At 41.4% G+C, this 19740-nt stretch overlaps 1 protein-coding gene across 3 annotated transcripts in view; it reads left to right on the forward strand.

The window, feature by feature from the left end:
- hth (Meis homeobox homothorax) overlaps positions 1–19740 on the forward strand; it is a 565080-nt gene that overhangs the window by 431054 nt on the left and 114286 nt on the right. For all 3 annotated transcript variants that reach the window (XM_012281928.2, XM_076536623.1, XM_012281931.2), the window contains one exon: positions 11828–11904. In XM_012281928.2, coding sequence (XP_012137318.1) covers positions 11828–11904 — 77 coding nt within the window. The remainder of the gene's footprint in view (positions 1–11827; positions 11905–19740) is intronic.

The following is a 19740-nucleotide window of genomic DNA, read 5'->3' on the forward strand; positions in this document are numbered from 1 at the left end:
CTTTCTTTTATACTTTCTGTTCTCTCTTGTTCAATCTTGTGAAGATTGTTATGCAAATTTCAATTGTAGGAAATAGTTAAATTTAATTTCAAAGATTTTCTTTTTAATTTCAATGACAAAGTTGAAATTGAAATTGTAGTCTCATTTGAGGTTATGTCTATTATAATTTCATGAGGTTTACGGTACTTCCAGTTGGTATTAATATTGAATATATTAGTTTCTACAGGAAAACCATTTACAGAAACAGTTTTATAGACCATACATTTCTAGAACAAATTACTTAGCACCGTCTAGTATTTATGGCACTCGAAAACATCAACTGTAGGTGCTGCATTTTTAAAACGCGTCCCACGCGCATACGTGCTATCGTCCAAGATGAAACCACCTGGATAACTGTCATCGCTCGATTTTATGGATACATAACGATTCTCAGTTCGTAAAAACACCTACCTAAAAGATACTCGCAAGTACCGCGAGACGTGTCAATAAATCACCCTTGCGAAAACGACGATGTATCACGTATCCTAGAAACGTCCGTTTCGCAACAAAGTTGCCAAGCATCCTTATCTTCGACGTTAATGTAACGACACACGCGTGCACGCGCGATCCCACGTTTCCGCCGACGCTGGCCGGAATCGCTCTCGATGTGCCGGTTCCCGGCTGTCGCGCTCTTCAACGAAGAAAAAGAGAGGCTCACGAGTGAGAATCGGTGCCCCGTAGCAGAAGATTATACGCTTTAAATGGATAATTAAATAGCAACGAAACTGACTGAAAGACTTGACCGGGGATGATTACCGGGTAGCGGCGCGAGCATGAGCGTGGAATTGCCGCCCGGGGGCCCCTTTCAGGAGGAGGTTTCGTTGTTGCGTACGCTCTATCCTCCTCCACGACGTGCCTAAACCGAACGGAAACGTTATAATTATCTTGATTCCCACAAGTCATGGTGCCAGCTACGATTGACGTGAAACGGGCCCCGCTAGGAAAAGATTTTGTCAGTGCCGCGTCGATGACTTTGTAGGATTTTGCCTGGAGAACTTGGCATAGGGAGAGATTCTTCGTGTGGATTTTAAGGATGTGTACTTGGAAATTTGAATGTGCAGAAAGTTGGAGATCTAGAAATTTAGATAATGAAGTTATGAGACAGTGTCTATGTGTAGACACCTCCTCGCAGTTGCCTAACAAGTTCCAAACTCTTCAGACTTAAAGCCTCAAGTATCAAGTGGTGTCCACACTTAATTAAGTCCTATCCTTCTATATTTGCACTAGAATAATTGCAACTAACCCACATCAGGCGGCCAGCAAGAAAAGAAAATGTAGGAGGGTAGTTTCTCCGGGACCATTAGCCCCCGAATTAATAGAGTCCAGATCGACGGATGTCTCCCGGTGCGAGATTAGTCCAGGGCAACCGTCAGTCGTTTCATTAGCACGGTCCAATCAGGCCGATACGTCCCCAGTAGGATCCTTGTGTCGCGTATCGAGGCCTAATCAATGAAATTGGGAGTCAAAGCCGGGGTCAACGGTCATCGGTTGCTGGCGACGATTGAACCCGTACCTCCTCCTCGAGTCTAACGTTACCTCGAACGAACACAATGAGGTAGGTGTGTCGCGTCGCCACGTTTCTGGTTCCCCTCCTTACGCAGGCTTGTTCTTGGCGATCGGTTCGGATCGTGGGAGATCTCTGACACACGTGGCTTAGGTCCACCTCGAACACAGCTAGGCACGTTCGATGTTCGATGTCGGTGTATGGGCGCGAGTAGACCCCATGGTAGACGGGGGTCGCGTGATAATGACAGGCCTGGGCGTCGCACGGTGATTGAGGTGGCCGTGTCACAGAGACCCGGTTCGACCACGCCCTGCAAGTCGCCGTACCAATTCGCATCGATTCCTCGACCAGAACGTTGATCCTGCTCTTTGCTTCCTAAGAGGATAACTTGCTGTTTCACAGCCGTCCAAACCCCGATCGTACATTCTGTTTCCATTTCCACATCTACGTTTGGAACATGTATACGCATATGTGGATCTCTTGGTGTCGTGACGGTTCGAGGTGATTAGAGGATCTTTTGTAGATGGGGTCATATCATATTAATCATATTAATCGGACAAGGTTGTTAACTTGAATATTAGTGCACCCTTGATATGGTTAAGTAGGTGGATTTCTTTATCTCATTTTACCAAGTCATCTAAGAGTATGAAGTACTGGGACCAATTAGGGTCCTGGTGTAATTAGTCGCACTCATCCCCACTGGAGCCGTCCACTATATTTTGAGGACCTAATACTCAATTGATATTTAATACTCACAGGTATTACAACGTTGATATATGTACCTGTACTTATATGTGAACCAGCAGTATTCATACATGTTCTTGCCAACTGAAAGTATTACATCAGTAGACGCAAAGATAAGCAGGTGTATGATTTTAAGCTTATCGCCAAATAAACAAAGGGTTGTAGATTGAAAATCCATGTATTCCAGAATAAAGTAGCTGCAATCCCGCATTCCCGTAATGAAACGTTAATAAATCAAGGTGCAGTGGAAGGGTCGAATCGCATTTCGAACGTTCGAATGTCGACGATGCGACACGTATCGTCGGATGCATGCCGTTGATTGGAATCAGACCAAGGGGACGCATTCTCCGCGCGACGAACGAAGACGCGCCACGTCCCTTTCGGTGTAATTACAGACGAAACACAATGGAATGTATGGAGGTATGCACGAGGACGCGCCTGCAGCTATTCGTGGCAAGCACGGACGATAGGAGATAAGCCGAGCCCAAAGATGGTATGCTGTCCCGATGTCGAACCGCGCTGGAACAGCACCGGGACGGGAACCGAGCAAACGCGGGGCTCCATCTGCCAGATAGATATCGTTCCTGAATCTGCTTCGTCATTGCAGCGGTCGAGCCCGCTCGCGTTCGATAATCAGCCATTCCCGCTTGATGCGTTGCATTCCGACCACGATGGTGCGAACAACCTCCCTAAGGCTCTCTTAGCACGAAAACTCGCGGACATCATTGAAGAAAGTAATACAAATTTTTTAACACTCCAGAGGCAACTTAACAAAGTATTCCATGTGAATCAAGTCCGATCGATAGCCTATTAGTAGACTTTTCAAATTATTGTACGTAACATTCTATAAACGCAGCGTTACACACATATGACATTAGAGTTAACTTGGAATGATCATGTGTTAAAGATGGATCACCTCTAAAGATCCTCTGCAAGACGAGTTCGCGTTAGAAACAAAGCTTCAAAAAGAAACGAAATGCTCCAAATGGAATCAATTCCATATTGAATTTAGTTTCGATTATGCCAGGAAGATATTAACGTCCATCAGCGTCAAGATTGAAGAGGAGAACGTCGAAGTAATTTGTTGGACCACGCAATCGTATTCTCAGACACGCATTTTACTCTCGTATTCGTGCAGTTCAAAGGTCACATCGGACGGGCCCGATTCCGTAATATTCAGCCGCTCGAATCTTCTCGCAGACGATCCTCTCTCCTCTTAAAGGAAATCCCGTGGAAGTCCTTTCGACGTGCGCCAGCCATTACCTCCGCGTTGCCTCTCCCCGTTCCGTGCCCAACTGCAATAACGGCACATTAGAGGATTTTAACGCCGAAATTGAATAACCCCCGGAGGCGGTAACGAAGTTATGCCCGCTCATGGAAATGCCTTATATAGCCATCCACCGATGGTAGGAGACAGTCGGAATGAAGGTATTAGGGATGACTGACGCGCTGACGTCGCCTATTTTGTCTCTACCTCGGGTCCTCCTTCTTGCTCCTCCTTTTAACGTTGGCATCAGCAAAGAAGGAACCCCAATTGCTCGACTTACCCTTGCGGAAAAGTGTTATTGGTAGATTACATTACCTAGAATTTTGTTTCTGTACTATTTATTTATTGACTGATCTACATGATCTCTGATCTACATGATAGATTAAATTACAGGTCACTAGACTTTGAAATCCTCACATCTATGTCCAGGTCTATAATTTCAAACTTCTATATATTCAAGTCTATGATTCCAAATTTCTGTGTCCAAGTCTGTATGTCCAAATCTCTGTGTACCTGAGACTACATTTGCAAAATGTATCAGTCTACATTTTCTATTTTCTCAGTTTCTGAATTTAATGTCTATGTTTCTAAGGTCCAGGTGTTTACCTGAATTCTTAAGTTTGTACTAAAGTATCAAATATGATAAGTGTAGATTGCAAAGGGGTAGTTTTCGCTTGATTCGCATAACAGTATCATCCAGCAGAAGATCCCTAAAATCGGAAGCAGGCTGAACCAGCTCGTCGCGAGTCATGCGACACAATCAGTATAGCTACGGGGCGGAATCGAGTCGCGCGATGACGAGGCGATCTGTGTTGGCTCCCACGCCCCAAACGCCCCGCTCGTTAGCCATAGTCAGCAGCGGTCGTCATCGACGTGTCATTCGGCACCGAGAAGCCTGGTTATCGAAGGGGAATCGTCGACGAAGTACACGAACGAACGTATCCGTGCACCACGAGAAGACCGCCCATGTTCGACATCGACCTGACGCAGCATCCAGAATCGGCGAATTGTCGTCGCTCGCGTAGACGCTAAAACCGCCTTCTTTTAGACTGACAACCGGTATATCGTAACGAGGATACGTGCGCAATTGGTCCGATCAAGGAGATGCTACTTTGGCAATCCCGCGGGAACCGGCACCCGACTGCTTATCGAGCACGATTAATAACAGGCTCGTTTTGCTTCCTATGATTTATCGACTGCTGGCCGGCTACTCGAGCTACGAACAGGTTACAAGTTGAAACATTGCGCGATGCTAATGCGCGTACATTGAATATTAATAGACGGCCAGATCGCTTTTCTTCTTCTTAGAGATCACCTCGTGGTAATCGTGGGCGTAAATGAGTATACAACCCTTCGATTAATGTCTCGCTCGTTCATTCGTCATTTGTTTATTTATCGGCGTTTTGTATTACGTGCAACGTGTTTGCATAAAAATAAATATAATAACACGGTATGTAGGTGCGACAATTATATAGGCAACACATCATTTAATTAACGCGTTTACTATTCAACGGGTACTATCGGACTTATATCGGCAACACGTGTAATTTCGTATTAAATCGGAATAACGATTATAATGATTTATCGAAATTTATTGATAACGATGCGGGTCAAATGAAATTAATTTTAAATTAAAGTTAGCGAATATGAGTAATTTTACTGTGGCTTTGAATCTTAATCACATGTATGCACATGTGTACAATCACATGTACACACATGTGATATGACGATGTCATATAATTTAAATTAGTATACACTACAGATTAAGTCATTTAGATAACCACATTAAAATTATACAGAGTCAACAAGCACCCCTAAGGTCCTATCTGCAAAAAATCACCTGTGGATTTTCGATTCACCTCCCCCAAAAAAAGAAACGTGAATTTGAATTTGGGTCACGATCTCATTGGCTCGGAAATTGTCTGAGGGAGCAGTTCGCTCCCCGAAAGGGCCTCGGTTATTTCAGCTACGTCTTCGGTATCAAGGTGGTGGGCCATGGATGAGGTTAGCGTACCACGAAAAGGGGTCGTCTGAAGGCAATCGGGCTAAACTACGGACTCATTTACACACTTAGCTCGGCTTCCGGCTGGCTCGTTTCTACCCCTCTCCATCCCGAAGCGTCGAGAGCGCAAACGGTTTTCATATTGTCCTTTTATCGCTCATTTTCATTTTATCGCTTGTTTGGCCGTCGACTGGCGTCGTCCGCCTCGACGATTCCCGCGCGTCTATCTCTTTCGTTCTGATTCTCTCGCCGAAACGGTCGCCATTAAGGGATTCCATTTGCTTTCTCGCGCTTACTTGGCTGCTTCGATGGCTCGGATGATAGGCTTGTACTTACAAATTTAGACACTATTAGATTTTAAAAAGAACGCTTTTCTTAACGTGATGTCACTTTATGGAATGTTCGTTCCATTAATACTTCTGATGTTTCATAGGAATTCTTTTATGGAATTCTTTTAACTTAGTGTCACATCTTACTTTGACACTGTGATACCATTTTCATATGACATAAAAATCACACATGAACACATGAATGTTCCGCAGGAATTCTTTTATGGAATTCTTTTAACTTAATGTCACATCTTACTTCGACACTGTGATACCATTTTCGTATGAGCACATGAAAATCACACATAAACACATATGAATGTTTCGCAGGAATTCTTTTATGGAATTCTTTTAACTTAATGTCACATCTTACTTCGACACAATGATACCATTTTCGTACGAGTACATAAAAATCACACATGCACACATATGAATGTTATCACTAATATTTGCACACAATATTTATAATAATATAGGGTATACAATATACGTTATAAAGTATATAAATTTTGGTAAAAATTGCCACGATATGACCGATATAGAATTGTGTAACATTATCGAGAAGATTTATTCAATCGAGAGAGTGTTACCTGCAACTTTCTCGTGGTAATACTTTTACCGAGTCAAACTTGTGCATCGTCACGGTGTTCCCGAGGGGGGATGGACGACCCTCATGGAAAAGCGTCGGGGAACAGGCCAGAACGGACCGCCGCGAGCACTTAAGACTATTGTTTTCAATGTAATTGGATAGCTGCCGCTTTCTCTCTTTCCCTCTTTGTCCCTTTTACTTCCGCCCGCCCGTTCCGGCAGCTACCTCGATCCCAGAAGAGGGTGGAAAGCAGTCAGCCAGTCGGTCCCCGTGTAGCTTCAACAATTATCTTGATTGTTTTATGCATACACCGACGAGCGGACTCGACACGAGCTTCTATAGAGAAAAGCCGGGCGATCCTTAGATTTGCGAACGAATTACGAGATGGCTACAGTCTCGTCGAGTTTTCGGACTTCTAACTCCATGACGATTGTTACTGCGATTGCTTTGTCTGATACTGTCAGTTCTTCCTTGGGTTTTACTTTATGACGTATGTGGTACATGGTATATTTGACATGTATGATACATGTTGTATAATATTTGATATACTATATCATATGTGGTGGTTTTATATATTGTAAATTGTAACATATGGTACAATGTCTGATATAATATATGTTGCAATATGTGGTAGAATATTTTATATAGTATATGATATAATATATGGTATGCTGTAAGATGTAATATATGGTACAATGTACAAGATGATATATGACATCACATATGATATAATGTTTTATATACTATATGATATAACATATGGTGTCCTATAAGATGTAATATATGGTACAATGTACAAGATGATATATGACATCACATATGATATAATGTTTTATATATTACATGAAATAATATATGGTACACTATAAGGTGTAACATATGCTACACTATCTGATATAACATATGACACATGTAAATTCAAAAATTTCAAAGTCTCAAGTTTCCAATATTAAACACTTCCAAATCTTCAAATTCTGAAACTATCAAAGTTTAAAAATCATGAAGCATCTCAGTCCTTAATTCCAAAATCTGAAAGTCTCGATTGAAACACGAAAAGTGGTCTCGGTTACCAGTGACGGTTGCGAGATCGACGGGATCGATCGGCGGTAGATCCGTTGCCGCACGTCTCAATCTACCGCAGCTCGATATGACGTTACATTGTAACACGGAACCTGGCTGGTAACCAGGCGAGATCCGATAGAAACTGTACGCCCAGACAATGCTCTCGGCCGATTTAATTAGGATAAGAATCGCTTGGATCGCGTATACACGAGCGTACAATGGGCTCCCGCGAGGGTACAAGGGTGGAGGTGTACACGGAGCCTTCTGGTGCGTGTATACCGTGGCTCGCCTCCAAGAAACATGATATAGAGGAGGACGAGGGGCGTCCGGAGCGGAGGGATCCGCGGGCCACGGTGGTTTCCAAAAATACCGCAGGCTTCGGCAAAAAGTAACGAGCAGGGTGGCGAGGGGTGGAACACCAGGGACGTGGAACGTAATACCGCGGAGCGCCACGTGCTAATTATGTAAAAATATGATGCGGTTCGGCCGCTTGCGGTGCAGCCGCGGGCTTTTATGCGCAGCCGGATCCGCCCGCTCCTCTCCTACTGGCTGCTCTGCACGCTTGGCATCGGCTCGGGCCCGATTTCACGTCGAATTTAATGTTCGAGTATCGTGCCCGTGAATTACGGCCGAGCGTGTCGCGGCGGTCGCGTAAACGGGCCTGATTTAATCGACCATACTGGCTTCGGTACTTTGGTCCAAGGCGAATAACTTTTCGCGATTGTACCAAGGAACGATATAAAGTTCTACTTAACAATTTTCTAATTTTACTCTTCTATTTTATTTTCACTCTTTGACATTTCGCGATGTCGTAACTTATTATAGAGTCACGATCTCTGACACACCGATTTCATTCAAGCTTAGCACGATTATGTGGAACATTGATAGTAATAAGCTTGAGAAACCAGGGAGTGCAACTCTGTAAAATTATGAAGTAATTCGTGTTACAAATGAAGACTGTTATGTATAATACAGATAGACAGTGAGGTACAATATAGATGGACAGTGAAGTACAATAAAGATAAAGTAATCTCTAGGTTACTTTGAAGTATATTTCCAAATATTTATATTCAGTTAATATCTAATTAAATTTTTTCATTAACATTATATTAAAAAAATATCAAACTTGAAGTACAATTGTAATATTGAACCCGAAAATAATTATACAAATATGCCTAAGTCCACATAATCTTCAACCCCCCTATTTTGTACAATTTTTTCACCCTGCTACTTGAGAGCGATAAGTCGAAAGTGATATTAGAAGTAAAAGATAACACATCGTGACACCATTAAGAATAAAAAAGTGAAAATGCATTGGCACCATGTCAAAATTTGAGCGTCGAGTAGCGTTCCAGATGTATAAACGATGCACCGTGTGTTATTCTATCGGTCTTGTTGCAGCAGTCCATAAATTCGTATATAAATCTCATCGTTCTTCCGGGCAAGTTACTGCTAGCATTAATTTCCCTCCTCGAGTAGAGCAACAGGAAGACGAACGGGACGCGGGCGATTTTACGCACGTGCGAATCGGAACACGAGCGCGAAACGTCTTGGTTCACGAGGATGATATCAATCTGCTGGTGGTATTAATCTGCTCTGTGGAATAAACCGCATCAAAGGACGACTCCGGTAGAAATTGGTGAGGAAAAAGGGGGTAAATAGACTTGAAAGGATCGCGATTGATCGATCGATCACGATCCGTCTCTCTGTTCTTGGAATGATTTAGCGTCGCTAGGACTAATTGAAGAGGCTACACGATGTAGCCGACGTTGTATACACAGTGTTTGCCACGTGTTGAACGAACTGATTAATTGATACGGTTCGTAGGTGAGAATCGCTTCGGGTCGTTGTTGGTTTTCTCTTATTCACGACTTTGTCACGGACATATCGGCTTTTATGGCGGGCCGATATCAAGTTCCATTTAATTTCTACCGACCGGCTCGAGGTGATCCGACAAAGTTTCGATAAACCGTTTTACTTCGATCACGAACGGCTATCAAGTGTACGAAGGTGGAGCGAAATGATGGACGTCTTACACGTAGTCCAATCAATTTTTAAGCAGACTCGAAACGAGACGCGAAGGGTGGCTGTTGCCTGCGCCCTGTCAGGATACAATCTCTCTCTGCATTATGGATGAGAAACGGTCGGGCGAACGTTTACAAAAAAAAGAAAAGAAACGGAAAAGCTAGACACGCGATCCGCGGATAATCACGTTAATTATATTACCAGCTACGCGAAACGCCGATCCCATGGGGACAACGCGTCGTGCATCTTAATTTTCATCCCTTATTAAAGTCGCCGCTTCGCCAAACAAATCGCGAACCTCGTTTGCTACCTCTTTTTCATGAAAATGCATCCGCGACTAATTTTTTCGTGCTGGGAACAAGAGACTGGTCATAAATTCTTTCGATGTTAAGATTAGTAGACTGTTTAGTGGTGATTCAGTAATTCTTTTTATGGTGCTACGTGACCGACCAGGGGATGAAATAGGTTATTTCATAGGTAGGAATATAATGTAGAAATACTACGCGTAGAGATACAACGTGTGAAGATTTATCGCGTAATATTGTGTGGTAATTTAGAAACGCAGAGATTACATGTGTGGAAAATTGGAAGTATAGAGATCACCACGTATGGTGATTTACAAGCATAGAGGATCCACGCGTAGAGGTACGCATGGTGACACTATGCGTAGAAATTTACATGTGTGGTAATTTTCACATGTGAAGGTACCATGCGTGGTAATTTGCGCGTGTGAGGATACCATTCGTGGTGATACAACATATAGAAATTTACATGCGTGGTAATTTACACATGTGGAGGTACCACGCGCGGTGATACAACGCGTAGAAATTTACATGTGTGGTAATTTACACACGTGAAGATACCACGCGTAGTAATTTATATGTGTGAAGATACCATGCGTGGGAATTTACATATGTGAAGGTACCACGCGTGGTAATTTACATACGTGAAGATTCCATGCGTGGTAATTGACATATGTGAAGGTACCACGCGTGGTAATTTACACACGTGAAGATTCCATGCGTGGTAATTAACATGTGTGAAAGTACCATACGTGGGAATTTACATATGTGAAGGTACCACGCGTGGTAATTTACACACGTGAAGATTCCATGCGTGGTAATTAACATATGTGAAGACACCACGCGTGGTAATTTACACACGTGAAAATTCCATGCGTGGTAATTAACATGTGTGAAAGTACCATGCGTGGTAATTAACATATGTGAAGGTACCACGCGTGGTAATTTACACATTTGATGATTCCATGCGTGGTAATTAACATATATGAAGGTACCACGCGTGGTAATTTACACATTTGATGATTCCATGCGTGGCAATTAACATATGTGAAGGTACCACGCGTGGTAATTTACACATTTGATGATTCCATATGTGGTAATTAACATATGTGAAGGTACCACGCGTGGTAATTTACACATTTGATGATTTCATGCGTGGTAATTTACACATGTAAAGGTACCATGCGTTCTGATACAGCTCGTTGAAATTTACACATGTAGAAATTACCACACATGGAAATCTAAGTGCGTAAAAATACCATGTGTGGCAACTCACATTGCAATTTACACATATACAAATTACCACACATGGCAATATAACGCGTGGTAATAAATCGACTCCACATAAATCACATTAGTAACCAAGCTTGCAACTCCCCAATTTGTGACATTTTTAAGCAACATTCTATTACCAACAATATTTAGCTATCATCAGTACAACATACATGTGAACATATTACCTCAAGTTCACGAGGTGAAATGAATTATACCGTTCATCGCAATCACCACCTATTAATCAGTAATAACCGCGGTTCTTTCAGCTGTTTATCGAGTGTACCGTATCTCTATCTATTTTTTCGCACTTACGTTATCGTCGTTGCCGAACAATAAATAATATTTCGCAGCTGGGTGTACGAGGACACGATAAAAGTCGTCGCTCGTCTACGCGCGCTATGCACTTACCTGTTACGCGATAAATCACTCGATAAATTGTTTAAAAGCACGGACTGCCGGGAAACGGCTGGCTTTTCCCTCTCGTCGAATGGTGTCGTCGTAAATAACGCGCAACTTCTCGTGCAGTAAGAACGGCAACACGCGAAAGGGGAAATGCGGGTGGGCGGTCGTTTTCGAATATTGGAAAAGGGGAAGAAAAATCGGTTCGTTCGCCTCGACCTTTCGATTTCCCTTATTTTCGAGTGTTTCGTATTTCGGGGAAATTACTGAATTTCTTCGTTTGCTTGTTGCAGCATCCGTACCCTTCGGAAGACCAGAAGAAGCAGCTGGCTCAGGACACGGGGTTGACGATCCTTCAAGTTAACAACTGGTAAGTAAAATATCCACAATTAAATCATTTTTATACTGATTGATAGACTGCAAATATTTATACTTGTCAAAAATAAAAAATTACATGGTAAACTGTATAAGACTACCATTACTTGCAAATTCATCTTAATATTTTTTTTTAATTAAATAAAATATAATGACGTTCATGAACATCGTTCGTATATTAATTTTTATATATTCGAAAAAATTTTCAAGTATTCTAAAAGAAAAAAAATTAACAAATATGTTAAGTGAAAATATTTTGCAATCTTATATGGAAAACATTTAATACTTGCATAAATATTTGCGGTCCATTATAATTACTCATAACTCGTTTAATATCACCGACAAATAATAATATCACTGGTGAAGGAATGTTCTTCGATAAACAAACAATTTTGCCGGCCGATATTTATGATATCTTGTTTCGTTTTTTCTATTATTCGCTATAAGACCGATCAGTCCACGAGATTCCTGGCGTGCTCGGGTATCGAAGATAAAACTATAGTTATACCGTTTCAATGGGTTTTCGCGTCACGTTCCGATCGATGGAAAGCGATCGAGTCGAGCGGAAAAGAATTTGATGTATGAACACGTCTGAGACTCGGCTTAGTATGTCGATACTTCGATCGCTTTTTCTGTTTACTTTAATTTAGTAACAGGTTCTAATCATTGGTATAACTAGGTTTGTTGGAAATTTGAGATTTGGATATTTTTAGGGGATATTGGAATTTGGAAGGTTGGGAGTTGGAGATTGAGTTGGGGATTTTGGGGGTGGCATATTTGAAAATTTCGGGATTTGAAATTGTGGAGGTTTGGAGGTCTGAAAATGTGGAAATGTGGGGGTTAAAAGTTGTAGGAGTTTGCAGAATTTAAATTGGGGAATTTGGAATTAGGGGGTGTAGGAATTTGGAGGATTTGAAAATTTGTAAATTTAGGAATTTGAAATTGTGGAGGTATGGAGGTCTGAAAATATGGAAATTTGGGGGGTTGAAACTTGTGGGAATTTGCAGAATTTAAAATTGGGGAATTTGGAATTATGGGGGGTTGAAATTTGGAGGATTTGAAAATTTGTGAATTTAGGGATTTGAAATTGTGGAGGTATGAGGGTCTGAAAATATGGAAATTTGAGGGTTGAAAGTTGTGAGAATTTGCGGAATTGAAAATTGGGGGATTCGGAATTAGGGGGTGTAGAAATTTGGAGGATTTGAAAATTTGGAAATTTAGGGATTTGAAAATTTGGAAATTTCGGGATTTGAAATTGTGGAGGTTTAGGGGTCTGAAAATGTAGAAATTTGAGGGTTGAAAGTTGTGGAACTTTGCAGAATTGAAAATTGGGGAATTTGGAATTATGGGGGTGTAGGAATTTGGAGGATTTGAAAATTTGTAAATTTAGGAATTTGAAATTGTGGAGGTTTGGGGGTCTGAAAATATGGAAATTTGAGGGTTGAAACTTGTAGAAGTTTGCAGAATTGAAAATTAGGGAATTTGGAATTATGTGAGTGTAGGAATTTGAAAGATTCAAAAATTTGTAAACTTAGGAATTTCAAGATTTGAAAATTTCAGGGCTTGAAATTTGGAGATTTGAAAATTTGCAGATTCAGAAATTATGCAATGCTAAAATTTGAAAATGTAAGAATACGTAAATTTAAGAATTTGCAAATGTAGACAAAAATTCACGCTTTCCATAATTCATCACGTATAAACAGTCAAACGAAAGAGTTAATTTCATTCGAAAAAAATATACAGAAATGCAATGAGTTAAAAAACTTTCACATTTAATTGCACGATTAAATCTCTGTCGGCAGAAAATACTTTGTATCAATTTCTGTCGAGCGCAAAATACATAAACAGTTTTTTATCCGTTTTTATTGCGCGGCTGAAAAATACCTCGGTTAGCGGATTAAAGTATAGCAGTATATTTTAATAATAATTGGATCTAACGTTACGGGGAAACATCGGTCGAAAGTTGGAATCGAAAGTTTTCTTTTTTTCATGTTTGTGCGGTATTGCTCGTACAGAATTTATTGTATAAGCTGCTTTAATGGAATCTACGGGCGCTTTGATTAATGCAAAGAATCCTATTAAATATCCAGGGCTCGCACATGGAAATAGTTCGAGCAAAGCAATTTTTAGAGGAACGAGAAGAACGCGGCGAAGCGTGCACGCTTAATTTTCAGCGGCGTCGGAAAAATATCTTCGACTCTGACGGAAACGGGGAAAATTCCTGAGATTTGTAACGTCAAATATTAGTATACCTTGCATTGGCGTAACTAGGAGGAAATTGGGGCGCTTTGGGGCGCTTTGGACAAAATAGAGAGCAAAAGTAGCATTACAAGGAGGGTGGATATTTATATGGAAATTTCTTGTAATTCAGAGATTTTCGAATGGGGAGAAATGTTAGAATTTTTCAAATTTTCATATTTAACAATTTTAATATTTTCAAATTTCTCAACTTTCAAATTTTTACATTTTTAGATTTTCGATATATGCAAATACTGGAGCTAGAGATTTTTGAACTTATGGCTTTGGTAATTAGGGGATATAGGAATTTAGAAATTCAGGAATGAAGGTACATGGAAATCTAGCGATTTGGAGATATTGAAATTTAGGGATTTAGAGACTTTATAATATATAGTTGTGAACTCAAATTTTGTGAGTTCGTAAATTAGGAAATTTCAGATACTTTCAGAAGTTTAAAGATTAGAAATGTCCTGAAATTTTAAAAACTTGAGAATGTAGAAATGTAAAAAAATTTACGAAAAGTAAAAAACTTGCAAGTTAACATGTACGAATTTAACAATAAGGAAAACCACCTAGTATTCAATTGATTCATCCATCAAATCCACAACAACGCACTATTTAATAGAACAAAACTTGTCCATCTGACTCTCGCAGTAACCAGCAATTAGCATCAGCTTTCTCGAAGACCGATTGCTCACAACCGTGGCGTCTCGTTCCGCACAGAATAACGCGGGACACAGGATAAAATCGTAACGCTGTCGAATGTTGGCAGCGACGTAACGAAACGACGTTCAAAATAATATCTCGTTCTCGGTGCAACGCTTGCCAGCCAGGTAGGCGAGCAGCTTGTAAAGCGTTTACGCCAGACCGCTTTATGCACCTTTAATCTCGGCGCGAAGTGCCGTACCGGATTATACCAGCCGCTATTATGTAGCGACTTTACGATTTTCGTATCTGGGCCGTGTCAGCGTACCAAGAAGGACAAGCTCTCTTTGCCTCCTTTCCTTCGCCGTTTCGAGACTTTTCACCGTATGGTAAAACAGGGAAGTGCCGTAAATTTCGTGCTGCGCGGACGCTACCGATAAACGCACTCACGATCGACTCTGCTCAATGCGCATTTTCGGTTCGGCTATAAAGCTGATAACGAAAATACAAGTCGACGAACTTGGACGATAGGTTTATTTTAGATAAGGATTGCGGAGGAAATCTTTCAATATCGGCAGCTTGAGAGATTCTGAATTTTCAGATTTAAGTTGCAGACAGATTTAACTTAAGGTTCTTTGATTTTATAAGGAGTCGGAATTTTCAGTTTCAATTAAGAAATTTATATGAAATTTTTATCTGGCTCATCATGTCAATTTTCCTCCAGAACTTCACAATTATCTATTACTTCGATGGTCGCCAATTTCCCTTCAGAACCCGATCATATTCAACATACAGGCGTCAAGGTAGATCATTAACTGCGGAGCAGGACGTCTAACAGGTTCGCCATATCCCGTAGGTGGATCCGTTCAGAATGCGGCTGCAGGTGCGGCCGATAACCCGTAAAATTTTGAAACAGATATACCGGCTGCGGAATGCAGTCGGAAACATTCAGAACAAAGGTATTTGCGTGCACGCGTATGCGATGCTTTAAATACTCTTCGGTATCGTTCCAAGCTATTAGCTACTTATCTGCTATCTTCCGTTCCGATATACCTGTGTCGTAATCTACGCAAATATTCACCTGAAACCAACGTGTACGTTTTGTCGGTGTTTCAAAGTTGCCTTCTTTTTTTGTCACCGGCCAAATAACACGCTCGAGATTCCAGATAGCCAAGATTTTACGGCGGTACCGATTGCAATTAATAAGACGCTCCGATGATTCATAATGATACGGTTAATCGTGTGGCTGCTGTTTATGACCGGACACGGGATTAGGCCTTTTCGTTGCTTTAATTGGCTATGATTTTGGGGGATTATCGGAACCGAGAATGGGAGTGGCACGCGTTTCCGACGAAATCACGGTAAAGTCTGAAACAGCTCTTTTACGACGGATCGATAATTTGGACGAGGGATGCCGATGATAAAATGATGCTTCAAACACCTGCTTAAGTTAGTTGCTCAACTTTGCTTTACGGAGATTTTATTTTTAGGACCGTCTTCTGATAACGTGGTTATGATAGCTTTCTTAGATTCAAATAATTTTGCATTCACTTGACTTTTCGTAGCCGAGGTTGATGAAACAATTTTTCTATCTTCATTAAAGACAACATTAATCAATACCTAACGCAAGAATGATCCACTCTCATTTTTAAAAAAAAAGTGAAATTTTTAGAAAGTTCAAAATAATAAAATTATACATGATCCACCGTTCCTATAGAAAGTCAGAGGATGTGACTGTCTATGAAAAATTAAAATGAAATTTCGCAATAATAATCACTACACTTCTAATAATAATCACTACTCTTCTAATAAGTACGTCAGTATATTATATAAAAAAAAATATAAATATAAATTGTAAAATTAGAATAAATGTTAAAAAGAGAGTAGTGTAATAGATCAGCGCGAAAGATGCATAAAGATGGCGGAACGCAAACAATCGTAAAGCACGACACGAAGTTCCGTTAATTCGTGGATTTTCGTAGAGTTTCCGTTCAACAAGGAAAGGATGAAAGGGGTTGCTTAAACGTCACGGGTAAACAGGGGTCGGTGTAATTCGGATGTTGGCGCAGGTGCCATGCGGAAACATCTATCAAGATAGCTAGATACGAGCGAGTTTCGTTCTCGGGCGCAGAGAAAAGGGAGGAGATGAGACGCGGAGGAACGGTGGATCAACTCGAAGAAACGGGGGATTTCACGGGACAGGACACACTAAGCTTCAGAAAGGGTGCTCTCTGTCTCGTCTTAACCCTTTCCCTAGCACCGGATCGCTCGGAATTAACTTTTCTCTACGACGTGCGACTCTTCGGGAAGTTTGTCGACAAGCATCTTCCGATCTGGCGCGGATCAACCCTTACACAAATTTGCGCTCGGTATTAGGTCGCTCGGTGTTTGGCGGCATTTTTGTTTCAGGGAGAGGAATATGGGGAATTTTGATAGTTGAAAATTTGGAGATTTGTGGATTCATTAGGTTTTGAGAATTTAGAAATTCAGAATGGAGGGGTGAGAGATTTGAGAATCGAGCACTTAGACATCGAAAATTCCGAAATTCAAGTCTCTACATTTATAATGAAAATTATCTTTGTGACGAAAACTATAATGATAAATACTTGTGCAAGAAAATTTGCAAATCTCTAATTTGTCAATTCAATACGTATGAAGTATCACTCAAGAAGTATCACAAGACCTATCTATATTCGTCCCTGCCCACCCACAATTCGTATCGTATTGTCGTATACCGATTGAAATATCGTAGAATTCATCGCCGCAGTTCGCTGGAGGATCGAAATAATCCTTGTTCTCGTTCGGTATCGTCCGCGGTGAATCAGCCAGGTTCCCGCGGCCGGATATAAAATGCGAAACGAATTGCCCGCCAGTATTCCCTGCTCGTTCCTCTTCTGCACGCGGTTGGTCGCTCTCTCGTTCACATCGCGACGCCACGGAGACGCGGGTGGTTCGCAGCGCGTATAAATAAAATCGTCACGACGTACAGCCGGCAGCTTTATAATAAGAGATTCCAGGAGGACGAGGGTTGGTCGACGCGCGCCGGGTAATTGTGCACAAATCAAGTTTAAGGAGGCCTCCGGCGATCGCGATTTTTCTCATCGCTGCAATATTTATTTCGTTCGCGTTCCAGCTACGCCCACGCCGGTGCCACGATAATTGCGGATCCGGCGTCTCGAACGGTGTTAATTGCGTCCCGACGACGCAACCGTGAAAAACACGTGCAACGTTTCCACGCTGCGGAATTTTTGGCATCGTTCCGCCGTGTTTACGCGATCTCACCCCGATGTCGCGATATTTTCTCAGGCATCTGTCCATATCGTTGACGGTCCGCGTTCGGCCTCGTAATTAACCGGCCGTAACCTATGCCCACGCGCAAATTAGTACCGCATAACTTTTCCTCGGAAATAATATTCCCCAACTGCTTAATTAAGCCCCGTAATCGCTCTTGGCGAAGATTTATTCTCTTTGGACGTCTTCGACATACTTCGGTTTCTCCTTTCAGATACATTGATCCTTTCAATAGAATATTTCATGATAGGCACATATCGTCACGTCAGTCAACCCCCTTGCTCTATGATTTACTTATCAGGTGCTAACTAATTACAGATACTATATTAGCTGTAACTATATTACATCAATTTGATATCAAAATGTCTGTGTAAATAGTGGACTTGAACTCCAAATTGTAGCTTACTAAAAATTCGAGTAAAATCACGGAAGCGTCAAAATAGTACAAGGGGTGTCTGTACGAAGTATTTGTAATATGGCGAAACCTCAGCAGATTTCGCAGGGGTATTTTCGTAAAATTTTGTACCTGGAAGTAAGAGGTAAAAGGGTGGTTTTTTCTCGGTCGACGAAAGTGCATTTCGTGATGTATGCCTCGCGTGGGTGGGCAGGCGTAAGGGCGCACGTAGGCGGGCCCCAAGGCTTGCACTTGCGCGGCAAAGCGTATGCGAGAGCCACGGCAATTTCTTCGCGGCGCGATAAGTTTCGTGATATATTTCGTCGGGGGAAACTCATGTTTCCGTAATGCAATTAGAGCGTGGCCGTTGCACCGTGGAACGTTGGCTCGTGGACGAGGGCCGCGTTCAGGGGCGACGTCGACGACGGCGACTGCGTTTAGAAATAACCGGTCTAATTAGAATACCCTGGACAAATGAAATAATTCGCGTATAAAACGTTTCTTCTGGTTGTTGTTGCGTTGCAAGAATAAGTCCGTTTTCTCTAACCGCTCTCGTTCCTCTTTCGCTTTCGTCGTTTGTTTCGTTTTCGCCGTCGTCGTCCTCTTTCTCTTCGCCCACAATTTTCCGTCACATATATCAACCTGGACAGTAGTTAGAACCGTTGCCAGCTTGTTACCGTGTGTAACCCTTGTGTGGACCTCGGTGTAACGTGTACGCGAGCTTACGCGGAATCGGCCGTGGGGATGAAACCGCTCGCGAATAAAGTTCAAGAGTGTTAGAATGATCGCTGTTATTTTTGCTAAATTTTATCCGCCGAAAGAAATGTAATATGATTTATTTCGGTGACTTCGGACGTTTGTATATAGGATATTAGGGACTTGATAAATTACTTAAGTGACAGGGTAAAAGTACGACACATGACAACATTGATCACTAAAGATATCTAAAGTAATCTTTTTAATATAATCATTTAGTTCGACATTTCAAATTATATTAACAATATTCGGTCCTAATGTTCGGTAAAATTAAATCTATAAAGTTAAATACGTTACTGGACTTTTATTGCATTTGTGTCAGTCATCAACGTTGACAGTTATAATGGACATGGTCCAATATTGAATACCTCTGAATTCTCTGATTTTTCTTTAACATGAGCTACGACTAAATTGAATAAGAAATAAAAAGAATGTTCATTCATTAAGAATAATTTCATTCCACCATTCACTTATTTTTGCTTTAAAATTCCACCCTTCTCAACATCA

The sequence above is a fragment of the Megachile rotundata genome, chromosome 10 (assembly GCF_050947335.1).
Source record: "Megachile rotundata isolate GNS110a chromosome 10, iyMegRotu1, whole genome shotgun sequence".
In the NCBI taxonomy this organism is placed as follows: Eukaryota; Metazoa; Arthropoda; class Insecta; order Hymenoptera; family Megachilidae; genus Megachile; species Megachile rotundata.